The sequence below is a fragment of the Gekko japonicus genome, unplaced genomic scaffold (assembly GCF_001447785.1).
Source record: "Gekko japonicus isolate JY-2015 unplaced genomic scaffold, Gekko_japonicus_V1.1 scaffold324, whole genome shotgun sequence".
NCBI lineage: Eukaryota > Metazoa > Chordata > Lepidosauria > Squamata > Gekkonidae > Gekko > Gekko japonicus.
The window spans coordinates 5,936-20,743 of NW_015168056.1; the positions used below are offsets into that span (position 1 = coordinate 5,936).

The window sequence follows — 14,808 nt, forward strand, 5'->3', positions numbered from 1 at the left end:
CAAGAGAAGGAGTCTGTTTTGCTTTGCTTTGGTTTTAGTGAGTAGAAACTGTGGGAAGCGTTTTGTAGTGATAACACAGTTGCCGTTGCTTTCTCAGGGGTTTTGGGCGCGTAAACGGCTTTTTGGGCGCGAGCGGGAACCATGTCTATTGGCTGTATCGATTATGAACTTCCTTTAACCTTACCAGCTCAATAAGCTAGCGTTATTCTGAACAGTGATCCTGTTCAGTGACTCATGGCTTCAATAAAGTAATCCCTTTCTATAAGTTGAATTGCTGTGGGACCTGACACTCAGGAGCTAAGCAGGGTCAGCCCCGGTTAGCCCTCGGATGGGAGACCCCCCAGGAAGTCTAGGGTTGCTCTGCAGAGGCAGGCAACGACCCACCGCCTCTGCTCATTTCTGGCCTCGAAACCCCCGAGGGGAGTCACCAGAAGTTGGCTCACTGGCTGGCACTTCCTACCACATTTTCTAGCAGAATCAACGGCCCCGGGTTTCCGGCTGGTGCTGTGGCATCCGCGCCTCACCGACTCTGCCTTTTCTTCCAGAATCTCTCTAGCTGCGCATGCCTCAGCTTGGTCCCGGCCGAGAATGCCACGGTCGTTCCCGGGAAGTGCCCCAGTCCGGGTTGCCAAGAAGCCTTCCTGACATTCCTCTGCGTGATCTGCGTCTGCAGCATGATCGGCGCCATGGCGCAGACGCCCTCCGTCATCATTCTCATCAGGTGAGGGTCTGCCAGCCTCCAGCCTTGTGGGGGAGGAGGAGGAAGAGAGCCCTCCAAGGGTGGTGGGACTCGTGGTTATAAAATGACTGAGCATGTGCAATGGGCACAAGAGGGCTCAAACCACAATATGTCAGTTATCTTGCCGTGATCTTGACAGCAAAGTTGTAAGGTTCGTGGGTCCTGCCCAGGATCTTCTGCCGCACACACTTTGTGTGCGTGACACAATGACATCACCCGGAAGTGACATCATCACGTCGCTGATGTCCGGGGGTGACACTCTCAGGGGTCATTTCCTGCAGGAGCGCATGGGAGTGGAGCTCCGGCAGTAAAGAGCCCAGGGGGTGGGCACAGGCAACAAGCCCCACCCCCTGCTCCCAGCAGCCCTCAGTCAGAGCAAGAAGCAGCCAGGTAAGCTGCAGAGGCCCCCCCCCGGCCCCCCTCAGTCCCAAACAGTCCAGTGGCACCTTTAAGACCAGGTTTTATTCAGGCACAAGCTCTCCCTCCTCTGTGAGGGCAGATCTGCACGTTCCTCCCCCCCATAGTTAGCAATCCAAAACAGTCCGGTGGCACCTTTAAGACCAGGTTTTATTCAGGCACAAGCTCTCCCTCCTCTGTGAGGGCAGATCTGCATGTTCCCCCCCCCCATAGCTAGCAATCCAAAACAGTCCAGTGGCACCTTTAAGACCAAGTTTTATTCAGGTACAAGCTCTCCCTCCTCTGCGAGGACAGAACTGTACGTTCCCCCCCCCCAACAGCTAGCAATCCAAAACAGTCCAGTGGAGCCTGAGCGGTGGGTGTTGCCTTCTGACACACTTCCGGTGATGTCAGGGGATGTGGCATATGCAAATAAGTTATGCTAATGTGTTATGCTAATGAGCTCCCGCACCTCTTTTTCTACGAAATGACCCCTGGATGCTCTAGTTTTTGGACAAAACTCTGTGCTTCTTTTGCCCTCCTCTGTGAGGGCAGATCTGCATGTCCCCCCCCCCATAGCTAGCAATCCAAAACAGTCCAGTGGCACCTTTAAGACCAGGTTTTATTCAGGTACAAGCTCTCCCTCCTCTGTGAGGACAGTACGTCCCCCCCCCCCCAACAGCTAGCAATCCAAAACAGTCCAGTGGAGCCTGAGCGGTGGGTGGTGCCTTCTGACACACTTCCGGTGATGTCAGGGGGTGTGGCATATGCAAACGTGTTATGCTAATGTGTTATGCTAATGAGCTCCCGCACCTCTTTTTCTACGAACTGACCCCTGGATGCTCTAGCTTTTGGACAAAACTCTGTGGTTCTTTTGCCCTCAAGTCTGGGCAATGATGTCACTTCCGGGTGACGTCATCACATCAGGAACGTCACCTGGTGATGTCCCTGATCAGGGTTGGGGCTTCCTCAACTGGCTGACAGCAGATCCAAGCCCTGATGATCGGGGGAAGCCCCGCCTGGACCGGGGGGGGGGGGTCTGGCAACCCTCGTTAGAACAGTATTATTATCTCCACGTTGCCAATGGGGAGGCTGAGATAACAGTGGATTGCCGGCAGTGTTCCCTCTAAGCTGAGTTAGTGTGAGCTAGCGCACGGGTTTTTTAGCCTCGGGCTAACAGGTGGTGGTCACACGCGCAAGATAATGGGGGTGGGGGAGTGAGGCTATTTGCTTCGTAGGAATGTGACCCACAGTTGCGCAGTCACATAGTTCTTGGAAGCTGCAGGGACAGCCTGTCACTGCATGATCAGACGCAATGGCGGGTGAATCATTAGGGGGGGGTTGGCTTTCCGGTGCGCTTCAACGAGGGATCAATGATTCGCATCTCCGCACTGAGTGTTCCCTATGCAGTGTGCAATGATGCGCATACCAAGACGGGGGGGGGGAACAATGGCACAGAGTTGGGATGGCCTGATCAGACCATCTCAACGCCAAGGGAGAGCACTGGAGCGATCAGACACGGGAAAGTCCATCCGTGGCCCGTCACAACCTGTTTACTACCAGATTTCCCCTGGTGTCTTTCAACTCCGCCTCTGCGGTGGGGCAAAACGGGTTGCCGAGGGGTGCGGGGCGCTTCCCAGATGTTGTCTGATGTTGCCCTTTAAATCCGCCTGGCATTCACGCCTAGGGCGCAGCTAATTGTGCGTGTGATCAGGACCACCGGTTTTTGTCTTAGCGCAGGAAGGAGGGGCTCCAGAGCAAACTAATTGTATGCAGCAGCCAAATCGCTCACTCACAACTTTAATGCCAGCAGCTCACAAAGTAGAATTTTTGCTCACAGGACTCCACAGCTTAGAGGGAGCATTTCCTCGGTGGCAAGAGTCAGAAGGGGGATTTCTTGATTCACTGCTCGGGGGCAGTGTACAAAAATCATTGCGCCCTCATGGGCCCCCAACAGTTCCTTATGTGTACATAAGGTTTCCCAATAAGGTAACTTAAAAACGCGGACTTACCATCAAATTAACACATAACATGAGGATGTTTAAGATATGCAAAGTCAGGACTCAATAACAAGCTAAGGTTATAAGGTCAACCGTTGTAAAGCAATTGTCAGCTTGTGCAGTAACTCTCAGACCGCAATAAGTCCTTTAAGAGGCTTTATTTGGAAAGTTGCATTAAAGTTGATCTCCTTTGACAGAACTGAAAAATATTACAAAGTAGGAAACTACGAGACCTCTGGTCCAGGCCTCATTCATACATCATGATTACGTAGCATTTAGACAGGTTAATATCGTGCAGTTAAAATGGTGAGAATGTTTATCATTTGATACTCTCCCGAAGGCCATGAGAATTAGAAACAGCGATGTTCTCTCTAGCCTTTACGGAGGAGGCTTCCTTTCACAGGGTTACAAAGCGCAGCTAATCTAACAGTTCACACAGACATGTCTCAATCACTCCTCCCTCAGGAATGTCAGAGGAGGATCCTTGTGAATAGATTGATACAATGCCAGCAGGTGCTACATGACACTTAGGAACTACAAGCGGGGAGAAAATAGCTGGTGCAGCAATAATTAATAATCAGCAAAGCTATGTGCATCAGAGAGCCTCATTTGCAGGTGACATGACCCAATCACCAGACAAAGGTCCAATTCTGAGAGCAATAAATATGTCAAAATAGCAGATAAATGTCTAAAGGTGTCTTTTCTAATTGTGGGAAGCAAACCGAGAACATCTCAGGTGTGGAGATCACTTATATAGACAGGGATTTAACAGCAAATTAACACGTAACATGATGATGTTTAAGATACATACAGGGTGATTTCCCACAAGCGCTGCTCGGCGCTCACTCTTCTCTTTGGCCCGATGGTACGTGTCAATTTCACACAAGCTGCTGGGCGACCGCATTTTGCCCCGCCGAGCAGCACTTGTGGGAAATCACCCAAAGTTAGAACTAAATAACAAGCTTAGGTTATAAGGTCAACAGTTATAAGGTCAACACAGCTGGAGAGCCAGTTTGGTGTCGTGGTTAAGTGTGCGGACTCTAATCTGGGAGAACCGGGTTTGATTCCCCGCTCCTCCACTTGCACCTGCTGATGTGACCTTGGGTCAGTCACAAGCTCTGGCACAGCTGTTCTTGAAAAAGAGCAGTTTGTGTCAGAGTTCTCTCAGCCCCACCCACCTCACAGGGTGTCTGTTGTGGGGAGGGGAAGGGAAAGGCGTTTGTAAGCCGCTCTGAGACTCCAAGTGAAGGGCGGGGTATAAATCCAATCTCTTCTTCTTCTTCTTCTCATGCATCAGACAAAGGGGTCTCTAGCCCACGGCAGCGTCTGCTGCAGTCAAAGTCCGTATGCCACGCCTGTTTTGGTCCACTTGTGCTTGAACCTCCTTGCTGCAGAAAGTAGCATTCGGTTTCCAGGCAGGAGGTTTCGGCTAATTTTAAACGCCACTTTCAGCTTAACGGTGCGGGGTGCGGGAATATACTAATGGATGCCAGCTCCTCTCCTGCCGTGCTACTGAGCTGTTTTGCGGTGGCATGAAAGGTGACCAGCGGACGCTAATTGGTGCTCCCTGTGCCAGACATCAGAAAAGGGTGCTGTGATTACCTCTGGCTTTCATCTCCCCAGTTTGAAGCAGAGTTCAAAAATGGATTTCCCTTTCATGAGCCATCCGCCTCCGTACCAGGAAGTCCGTAGCCAAACGTGGCTGGCACCTGACTATGGAAGACGTCCGTTCAAGGCTAAAGCACTGACGTCTCCTGCCGCTATTCCGCAGTCTCTCCATCTTCCCTGTGATACTCGAGGGGGGTTTCTTAAAAACAGTTGCCCATTGACTCTCTAACAATTTACAAAGACAAAATATGGTCACAGTCCGTAGACATGAAAAGATAGAGCAACGGGAACTGTGTAAAGTGCGCTTAATGTTTCTATAATGATAGCAATAATGTTATAAATATGTAAAATTACATCATCTAGTAAGGTTTTGTACCAAGTTTATTTTAAATTTTGTTGTACAATTACCTAAGATGTAAGTACTAATGTTCATATGTATTATATCATGTATAAGCTTATAGATTCTTGGTCAGAAGAAAATGCTTGTCGAAACGGCATCACATTCCAGAGGCCACCATCCCGCCATCATTGTTATCTTCTATCTTATGTAACTGGATTTACAATTTGAATGTATTAGTATCAATTTTGTAATTTTCTTATTTATAACATGATTGCTATCATTATAGAAACATCGAGCGCACTTTACACAGTTCCTGTGGCTCCATCTCTAACCATTTAGCCAGGATAGCGTTTTTAAAAAGGCGAAAGCAGCGCACCTCTGAATTCCAAATTCTTGGGGCACACAAGAAGGGAAAATAGGCAACCATCACATCCGGCACTTTGTTCATTTGGATATTGATGCCCTGCTTTTCTCCCAAAGTTTAGGGCGGTGGTGGCTCAGTGGTTAAGACGCTGAACTGCAGACCAGAAGGTCAGTAGTTCAGCATTTCGAGACCCAAGTGCCGCATGATGGAGTGAGCTCCCGTCTCTGGCCCCAGCTCCTGCTAACCTAGCAGTTCGAAAGTAAGAGATTGCAAGTAGATAAATAGGTACTGCTTCGGCGGCAAGGTAACAGCGTTCCATGTGCCTCGGCATCTAGTCATGCCGGCTACATGCTCACGGAAATGTCTTCACACAGCGCTGGCTCTTGGGCTTGGAAACGGAGATGAGCACCGCATCCCTAGAGTCGGATCTGACGGGCTTTTGAGCAAGGGAAACCTTGACCTTTTACCTTTCTCCCAAAATGGGATCCAAAGCATTTTACAACATTGTTCTTCCCCCTGTATTTTATGCTCACAGCGACAACTATGTGAGGTAGGTTAGGCGGAGAAAGAGTGAGTGGCCCAAGGTCACCCAGCGAGTTTCCATGGCAGAGTGGGGATTTGAAACTGGGTCTCCCAAAGAGACACCAATCCCAGAGCCAGGAGGCAACCTCAAGGGAAGGCCTTGGCCTCTATGCCCTGTTGCTGGCCCTCCAGAGGAACTGGTTGGCCACTGGGTGAGACAAGATGCTGGACTAGATGGACCACTGGTCTGATCCAGCAGGGCTCTTCTGATGTTCTTCTCAGGGGAAGGCCTCGGCCTCTGTGCCCTGTTGCTGGCCCTCCAGAGGAACTGGTTGGCCACTGTGTGAGACAGGATGCTGGACTAGATGGACCACTGGTCTGATCCAGCAGGGCTCTTCTGATGTTCTTCTCAGGGGAAGGCCTCGGCCTCTGTGCCCTGTTGCTGGCCCTCCAGAGGAACTGGTTGGCCACTGTGTGAGACAGGATGCTGGACTAGATGGACCGCTGGTCTGATCCAGCAGGGCTCTTCTGATGTTCTTCTCAGGGGAAGGCCTCGGCCTCTGTGCCCTGTTGCTGGCCCTCCAGAGGAACTGGTTGGCCACTGTGTGAGACAGGATGCTGGACTAGATGGACCACTGGTCTGATCCAGCACGGCTCTTCTGATGTTCTTATCAGGGGAAGGCTTCAGTCTCTATGCCCTGTTGCTGGTCCTCCAGAGGGACCTGGTTGGCCACTTTGTGAGACAGGATGCTGGACTAGATGGGCCACTGGTCTCATCCGGCAGGGCTCTTCTGATGTTTTTAAATGCTTGTCTGATGCTTTAACCGCCGCACCATGCTGGATCTAGGTTTGTATCTGGCCGACCATGGTTGGAAACTGGTCAGAGAAACAAACAAGCCCTTAGTCTGAGCTAAGAAGATTCTTCTTGTGTCTGGCATAAAATAGTGTGAATTCCGAAGGCGGTGATTTTCAGAAAGGGTGTGTGTTGTTGTTGTTTTTTAAATTCTTTTAAGAAGAGAAGTCATTAATGACGCTGCTAAATGCCTTAACTTATCTTGCAGCTGCAGCTGGAACTGTTTTTCAGACTGGAATGGGGGGGAAGCAAGCTCATTGAGATCCCCCTCCCCAAAGAGATGCCCGTGTCATTGTGGTTGAGGGCAAAGCACAGCTGATGGTGGGGGCGGGGGCGGGTGTCTGTTCATTAAAGGAACTTTGTGATAGGAATCAATTTTTTTGCTTGGCTGTCTTCTCTGAACAGAACAGTGAGCCCAGAGCTGAAGTCTTACGCTTTGGGGGTCCTCTTCCTCCTCCTCCGTCTGTTAGGTAAGTGAGAACTGACGTTTCCTTCTTCTTTTCAACCCACCTCTAGGTAAAGGTAAAGGTAAAGGTAAAGGATTCCCTTGCTCGAAAGCCAGTCGAATCTGACTCTAGGGGTGCGGTGCTCATCTCCGTTTCCAAGCCGAAGAGTCAGCGCTGTCCGAAGAAATTCCCATGGGCATGTGGCCGGCATGACTAGACGCTGAGGTGCACGGAATGAGGCTGCGGTGGCTCAGTGGTTAAGGCGCTGAACTGCGGACCGGAAGGTCGGTAGTTCAGCAGTTCGAGACCCGAGTGTGCCGCATGACGGAGTGAGCTCCCGTCTCTGGTCCCAGCTCCTGCCAACCTAGCAGTTCGAAAGTAAGAGATTGCAAGTAGATAAATAGGTACTGCTTCGGCGGCAAGGTAACAGCGTTCCATGTGCCTCGGCATCTAGTCATGCCGGCTACATGCTCACGGAAATGTCTTCACACAGCGCTGGCTCTTGGGCTTGGAAACGGAGATGAGCACCGCATCCCTAGAGTCGGATCTGACGGGCTTTTGAGCAAGGGAAACCTTGACCTTTTACCTTTCTCCCAAAATGGGATCCAAAGCATTTTACAACATTGTTCTTCCCCCTGTATTTTATGCTCACAGCGACAACTATGTGAGGTAGGTTAGGCGGAGAAAGAGTGAGTGGCCCAAGGTCACCCAGCGAGTTTCCATGGCAGAGTGGGGATTTGAAACTGGGTCTCCCAAAGAGACACCAATCCCAGAGCCAGGAGGCAACCTCAAGGGAAGGCCTTGGCCTCTATGCCCTGTTGCTGGCCCTCCAGAGGAACTGGTTGGCCACTGGGTGAGACAAGATGCTGGACTAGATGGACCACTGGTCTGATCCAGCAGGGCTCTTCTGATGTGCCGCATGACGGAGTGAGCTCCCGTCTCTGGTCCCAGCTCCTGCCAACCTAGCAGTTCGAAAGCAAGAAACTGCAAGTAGATAAATAGGTACCGCTTCAGTGGGAAGGTAACAGCGTTCCCACCTCTACTCGAACACAAAGCCGGGTTCACTTATACCCGCACTGAGTAAGTGGGAAAGGTCCTCCGCCTTTGTCTAGCGGGCACATTTTTATTCAGGAAGCTCAGAGCAACGAGCCATGTTTCTCCCATACTCATTTTGTCCTGACAACAAACCTGTTGAGGTAGGTTTAGGTCGAAAGAGAGTAACTGGTCCCAAAGCTCTATGGCAGGGTGGGGACTTGAACCCAGGTCTTTCAGACCACGACACCATGCTAACGAAGGGGTGCGGTCAACTTTGCTAGCGACCCAAGACATTCTGGGAGCTGTCGCTTACGACCTCCGCCCCTTTTTCTTCATCTTTTTAGTTTATCTGCCCCTCTTCCCCTTTGCGAAGAGCCGATTCATTAATCCTCTCGTGCTAAAACTACTTAAGCTAGTATTTTATTGCATTGTTGAATTAGAAAATTTATATGCTGCCTCTTGTCAGACTCACAGCAAACAATGAAATACACTCTTGCAGGAAGGTTTTATTTTATTGAAGCCATGTAGTACTTAGAACAGATTCTCTGTTCAGAATAACACAAGGTGCTTGAGACAGGTATAATAAAGCAAGTTTAAAATAACATGGGCCAATAGATATGGTTCCCGCGCCCGCCCTGAGGACTCATCGCGCGCCCAAACCCTGAGAAAGCAACGGTTGTAGCTGATTAAACAATTATTCTATTCTCACACTACTGTTCATTATAGACTAAGCAAAAAGCCTCCAAACGCGAACCACCTGTAGCCTTGGCAGATAAGGTTCCTTCAAAGCACTGCTAGCGTACATGGAAAGGAATGCAGTTGAAGATGAACGCATGAGGGTGAGGGGGAACATGCGCACAAGAGTCTAAGCCAGCCCAGGGAAAGAGAGGGTAGTGGTGGGGGAATGGACACATCTCATATGCATGGAAAAGACATATTGGCAGCTTGCTGACACCTCTCCAGAGACCAGCTCCCCAAAGCTCTTTTGGGAGGGTATTAGATCCACCTCTCCCCCCCCCCGCATACCTGGGTCAGCAGGTCTGCAGACGAATACCCCCCCCCATCTAAACCTGGCCCCAATCTTTTGGTCTATCGATCCGCATGGGACCCAGGTTCAGCCTTAGAGACAGGATTATATTGTGTGTATGACATTCTGTGTGTACTACACCCATATTGTGGTCTGGACCTTCGAAGGTCACTTCTGCACAAGTGTTTTGCTTTCACTTGGACTAAAAACTGTGGGATTCTCAAAAAAAACCCACCCATGAAACGTCCACATAACTTTACCTCCCAGGCTCCCTCCAGTCATTCACTTCCATGTTACTCCCTGTTTTGGTCTGTTCTTTCCAAAACCAGAAAGATCTTTCCAGAAAGATTTCCAGGAAGATGGTACTCAAAAGATACGTTGCCCACCATGGGAACAGGAAGGTACCAATTTTCGTACCTCCCTGACCATATTGATTCCATTTTCCCTCATGCCTGCTGTTCTGCCCCCCCCCCACGGCCACCAGTGGACTTTTTGCTTTTCTAAAAAGAAAACCGGTGTAGCTGTATTGCTAAAACATCATTACAGGTAAACAGGGCTCTTTTTGTAGAAAAAGCCCAGCAGGAACTCATTAGCATAATAGGCCACACCCAACAGCAGGAACTCATTAGCATATTGGGCCACACCCCTGACAGCACAGCTCATTGGCACATTAGGCCGCACCCCCATGTTACCAGAAGTGTGGTTATCCAGCCGCACCCACCTTTTGCTTGTTATTCTGTTTACCTTGTTTGTTGTCAAAACCCAGGGCCTTTTTGTAGCAGGAACTCCTTTGCATGTTAGGCCACACACCCCTAATGTAGCCAATCCTAATGAGTTTCTGCTGTTGGGTGTGGCCTATTATGCTAATGAGTTCCTGCTGGGTGTGGCCAACTTGGGAGCCAGCCGGAACTCCGTTCCTGTGCGTTCCTGCCCCAAAATAGCCCTGCAGGTAAAGCTACTATTGAATTTAAAAAGAACTGACCCCCCCCCCTCCGTTGCCATGGTATGGGGAATGGAGGATAGAACAGAGTCCCGCAGCAATCAGTTATCAACAACGTTCTTTCAGAAGGTTCAGTTTATTGGTTACAGTAAAGGCAGGTCATCTGTGCGTACATTCAGTGTCAGAACTGACCGTAAAGGCAGGAGAAGGGAAGATATACAGAATCCTCCTGATGATAAAGAGCCAATCAGAAAATTGACAGCAGCGCGCCTAAACTAACAGGTTCACATTCCCAGCAAAGCATCTAGCGAAAGGTACCAAAGTCACAGGCCCAGGCTAAGAGATAACACCGTGAGAAGAAATGAAAGTTAAAATCCCAGCACAATAAGACACTCAGCCCACAGCCGCCTCCCCCCCCCTCCACCTGCCACGGCAGCGTAGCTGACAGTGTCTCTCGTCTGTTGCCACGGAGAACGCCCATGATTACAAACTGCAATGAGTGCACGACGGGGAATCTTCCCCAAGTGGAAGCCATCCAAGCGGTGGACCAGATCCACACCAGTGTCAGTAACATCACAACACAAAACGAGCAAGGATTCACCAGTAGCACTTTAGAGGCCAATAAGTGTTCTGAGGAAGGGGTCTTTGGCTCTTGAAACCGGGTGGGCAGTAAATTCAGAATGGACAACAGGAAATACGTCTTTACCCAGAGACTGATCAAACTGTGGGATTCGCTGCCAGAGGGTGTAGTGATGGCCGCAAGCACAGACAGGTTTAAAAGGGGATTAGATAGATTCATGGAGGAGAGGTCTATCAGTGGCTACTAGCCAGGGTGACTAAGAGGAACCTCCACATTTGGAGGCAGTCAGCCTCTGAATCCCAGTGCCAGGAGGCAACACTGGGGGAAGACCTTGGCCTCTATGCTCTGTTGTTGGCCGTCCAGAGGAACTGGTGGGCCACTGTGTGAGACAGGATGCTGGACTAGATGGACCTTCACTGGTCTGATCCAAATGGGCTCTTCTGGTGTTCTTATGAAGGCCTTGGTCTCTATACCCTGTTGTTGGCCCTCCAGAGGAACTGGTTGACCGCTGTGTGAGACAGGACTAGATGGACCACTGGTCTGATCCAGCAGGGCTCTTCTGATGTTCTTCTCAGGGGAAGGCCTCAGCCTCTCTGCCCTGTTGTTGGCCCTCCAGAGGAACTGGTTGGCCGCTGTGTGAGACAGGATGCTGGACTAGATGGACCACTGGTCTGATCCAGCAGGGCTCTTCTGATGTTCTCATGAAGGCCTGGGCCTCTGGGCCCTGTTGTTGGCCATTTCAGAAGAGCTGGTTGGCCACTGTGTGAGACAGGATGCTGGACTGGATGGACCACTGGTCTGATCCAGCAGGGCTCTTCTGATGTTCTTTTGAAGGCCTTGACCTCCATGCCCTGTTGTTGGCCCTCCAGAGGAACTGGTTGGCCACTGTGTGAGACAGGATGCTGGACTGGATGGACCACTGGTCTGATCCAGTGGGGCCCTCCTTATTTTCCTGTGTAAGCTTATACCCTGGAAAACTTGTTGGTCTTCAACGTACTTGCTCTTCTACCTCAGAGCAACATGGCTACTTGCCTGAAACTAGCACCATAAAATATTCCCGGAGTTTTCCTTTGCCCTGGAAGATGTTCCAGTGGATGCAGGCTGGCGTGTAAAAAAAGGTGTCTTCTCCTTTCACAGGTTTTATCCCGCCCCCTCTGATCTTTGGCGCCGGAATCGACTCGACGTGCCTGTTCTGGAGCACATTCTGTGGCGAGCAGGGAGCGTGTGTGCTTTATGACAACGTGGTCTACAGACACCTGTACGTGAGCATCGCGATAGCCCTGAAGTCCTTTGCGTTCATCCTATACACCACCACCTGGCAGTGCTTGAGAAGAAACTACAAGAAATACATCAAGAACCACGAAGGCGGACTCAGCACTAGTGAATTCTTTGCTTCCACTTTGACCCTGGACAACCTCGGGCGGGACTCCATCAGCCAGAACCCGGCTCACAGGACAAAATTTATCTACAACCTCGAAGATCACGAATGGTGTGAAAACATGGAGTCGGTTTTGTAGTGACCGCAGGGTTGTGTTGATCGCCCAAGGATCCTTTTTAATGTTTTAAAAAAGAGAGAAAGAAAATATAATATATAAGAAGGGATCGTTTTGGAAAATGCAAGCGACACGGCAACCGGCACTACCTTATCGACGATTGCCAGAAGTTTCCGGAACGCCCTCATACGTACTAAGAAGGTGGAGAGAGACCTCTGTCCTCTTCCCGGAAAGCAAACCTAGGTGAGATTCAGGAGAGTGGGACCCTTCTTCAAATTCCACTCGAGAAACAGAGAAAACAGGAAGCTGTACTTCAAGATAGCGGATGCATCGGCCGGGGGCGCGACGGATGGGTATTTGGGGAGCGTCACCGTTTTGTCGGAGAGCTGAGCAGATGGACATTTTTTGGGGTAAAAATGTCAAATCATAATCACATGAAACCCCAACAAACCAGGAGAAGACCTGAACCTTAGCAGGACACTCAAGTACCCCCCCCCGGGGGGGGGGTGTCCCCTTTGCAATACAAGCTACAAATGTGTAGCTAAACTGGGTGCTGTTCAGTCCCAGAATTCTCCTGTCTCTCTTCCTGTCGGATGTCCAAGGAGGAGCCATGTTGGATTCACCACATCAATACCGTGATCACCAGCTGTAATTCAAGCAGACATGCCCAGATTTGGGGGTTCAAAGGCCCCGAACCCTCACACGTCACCCCATCAGTCCCCAAACACCAGCAGCTTTTTTGTTAACATACTTCAGAGTTCTGGGGCGATGGGGGAGTCGTACCTGGCTGTGCCAGCAGAGGGAAGGGTGGTGGGGCCTTTAGGTGACTCTCACCGAGCATTCATTACCTTTTCAAAATATGGAGGGGAAAGGATGAGGCCTAACGGGAAAAGCAGACGTTTCTGATGAGAGAGTCAGAGGCGGTGGCCCCCGCAGTGTGTCCCAAGGAAATATAATTTTCTGCCATAATGTGAGCTCGGGGGGGGGGGGGGGAAACGAGGTAAATAGAAAAGAAATAAATTTTTCTGGCCTCAAGAGGGGTGGGGGGGGGGGGGGCAGACGGAATTTACAAAAAAAAATTCTGCAAATGTTTTTACCAGGATTCACTTGAGGGGTGGGGGGCATTGGCTGTGGAAGGCGATTCTCCCGCTTTTCCAAACATTCGCCGTTTTTCCCCCCGGGCGTGCCACAGAGTGGAAGAGGGACAGATAGAGGGTTCTAGATCGATGGTGCCATTTTGCAAGCAAAATGGTGGTCTGCCCTGCCCAAAGCAGGACTGCAAATACAGATCGTTGTCCTTAGTGCGAGAAGCAACTGGCCAATCTGGCGATTGATTTCCTGCCGATCTGTAGTCTGGGTCTCTTTACAGAGGCTCAGTCAGTACCTGGATTCAGCCTCTTCAGATCTCGTCCCAGGATACTTCTCCATTCCTTTCACCCAACATTCCCTCCAGTTAGAAATGCAGATGAAGCGAAGGCCCTTTCCAATACGCTCGTTATCTCTGGCTGTGGAATTTGTGTTTATATGTTTGAAGTGCAAAGTCCCACACAGAATAGCCCTTTTCGGGCATCACGTTTGACCACGTGTACAGGGAGAACGCACTACACGCCATCTTCCCAGTACCCACGGCTGCCGTTTTGCTTGAGATGGGCCATGCAAGTGTATTTAAACTGTACGCATGGTCAAACATGGCACCCAGAATGTGCTAATCTGGCCATCTCAGTGCGTGAGAACTGGATTATAATCCGTAACACGTTGTGTGGCTGGAATCACATGATGGGTCAAGAAGGTGCCGTGAATGCCCTTAGAACGAGCTCTCTCTCTCTCTCGTCACCTTCTGTCAGTCTTTCTGTTGAATTTTTTAGGGTTGCCAGGTCCGACTCAGGAAATATCTGGGGACTTTGAGGGCGGAGCCAGGAGCATGGATGTGACATCACTCTGGGAGAGGGGAGGGAGGAAGCATGATTGAACTCCAAAGGGGGTTCTGGCCATCACATTTTAAAGGACCGCGTTCCTTTAAAATGCCTTCCCGCCATTGGAAATAATAGAGGATGGGGGCACCTTCTTTGGGGGCTCATAGGATTGGACCCCCAGGTCCAATGTTTTTGGAACCTGGGGAGGTGTTTGAGGAGAGGCATCAGATGCTATGCTGAAAATTTGGTGCTTCTACCTAAAAAAACAGCCTCCCCCCCAGAGCCCCAGATACCCACAGATTGATTCTCCATTAATACCCTATGGGGACTGGTCTCCGTAGGGTATAATGGAGCACCCAGCCAACATTTTCTCCCACACACACTTTCTGATAACCCTGAAGTGGGGGGAGGGCCTCCAAACCAGGGGGTTCCCTGCCTCCAACTGGTGATTAGCAGCCCTATTTAATAATACTTGATCATCTATGTTCAGGCCTATACAAAGCCTCCCCATTGCTGGCAGGGCCTTGTAAGGAACATTGAATATTCCCACCT

General features: G+C 50.3%; 1 protein-coding gene across 1 annotated transcript; it reads left to right on the forward strand.

The window, feature by feature from the left end:
- Window positions 1-545: 545 nt before the first annotated feature.
- On the forward strand, window positions 546-13,318 carry SLCO3A1 (solute carrier organic anion transporter family member 3A1; the record flags this gene model as incomplete). The annotated part of the gene is made up of 3 exons (XM_015414491.1): window positions 546-721; window positions 7,228-7,292; window positions 11,988-13,318. Coding segments are annotated over 3 exons (621 nt in total), but the record flags the coding sequence as incomplete, so codon positions are not given.
- Window positions 13,319-14,808: the final 1,490 nt, after the last annotated feature.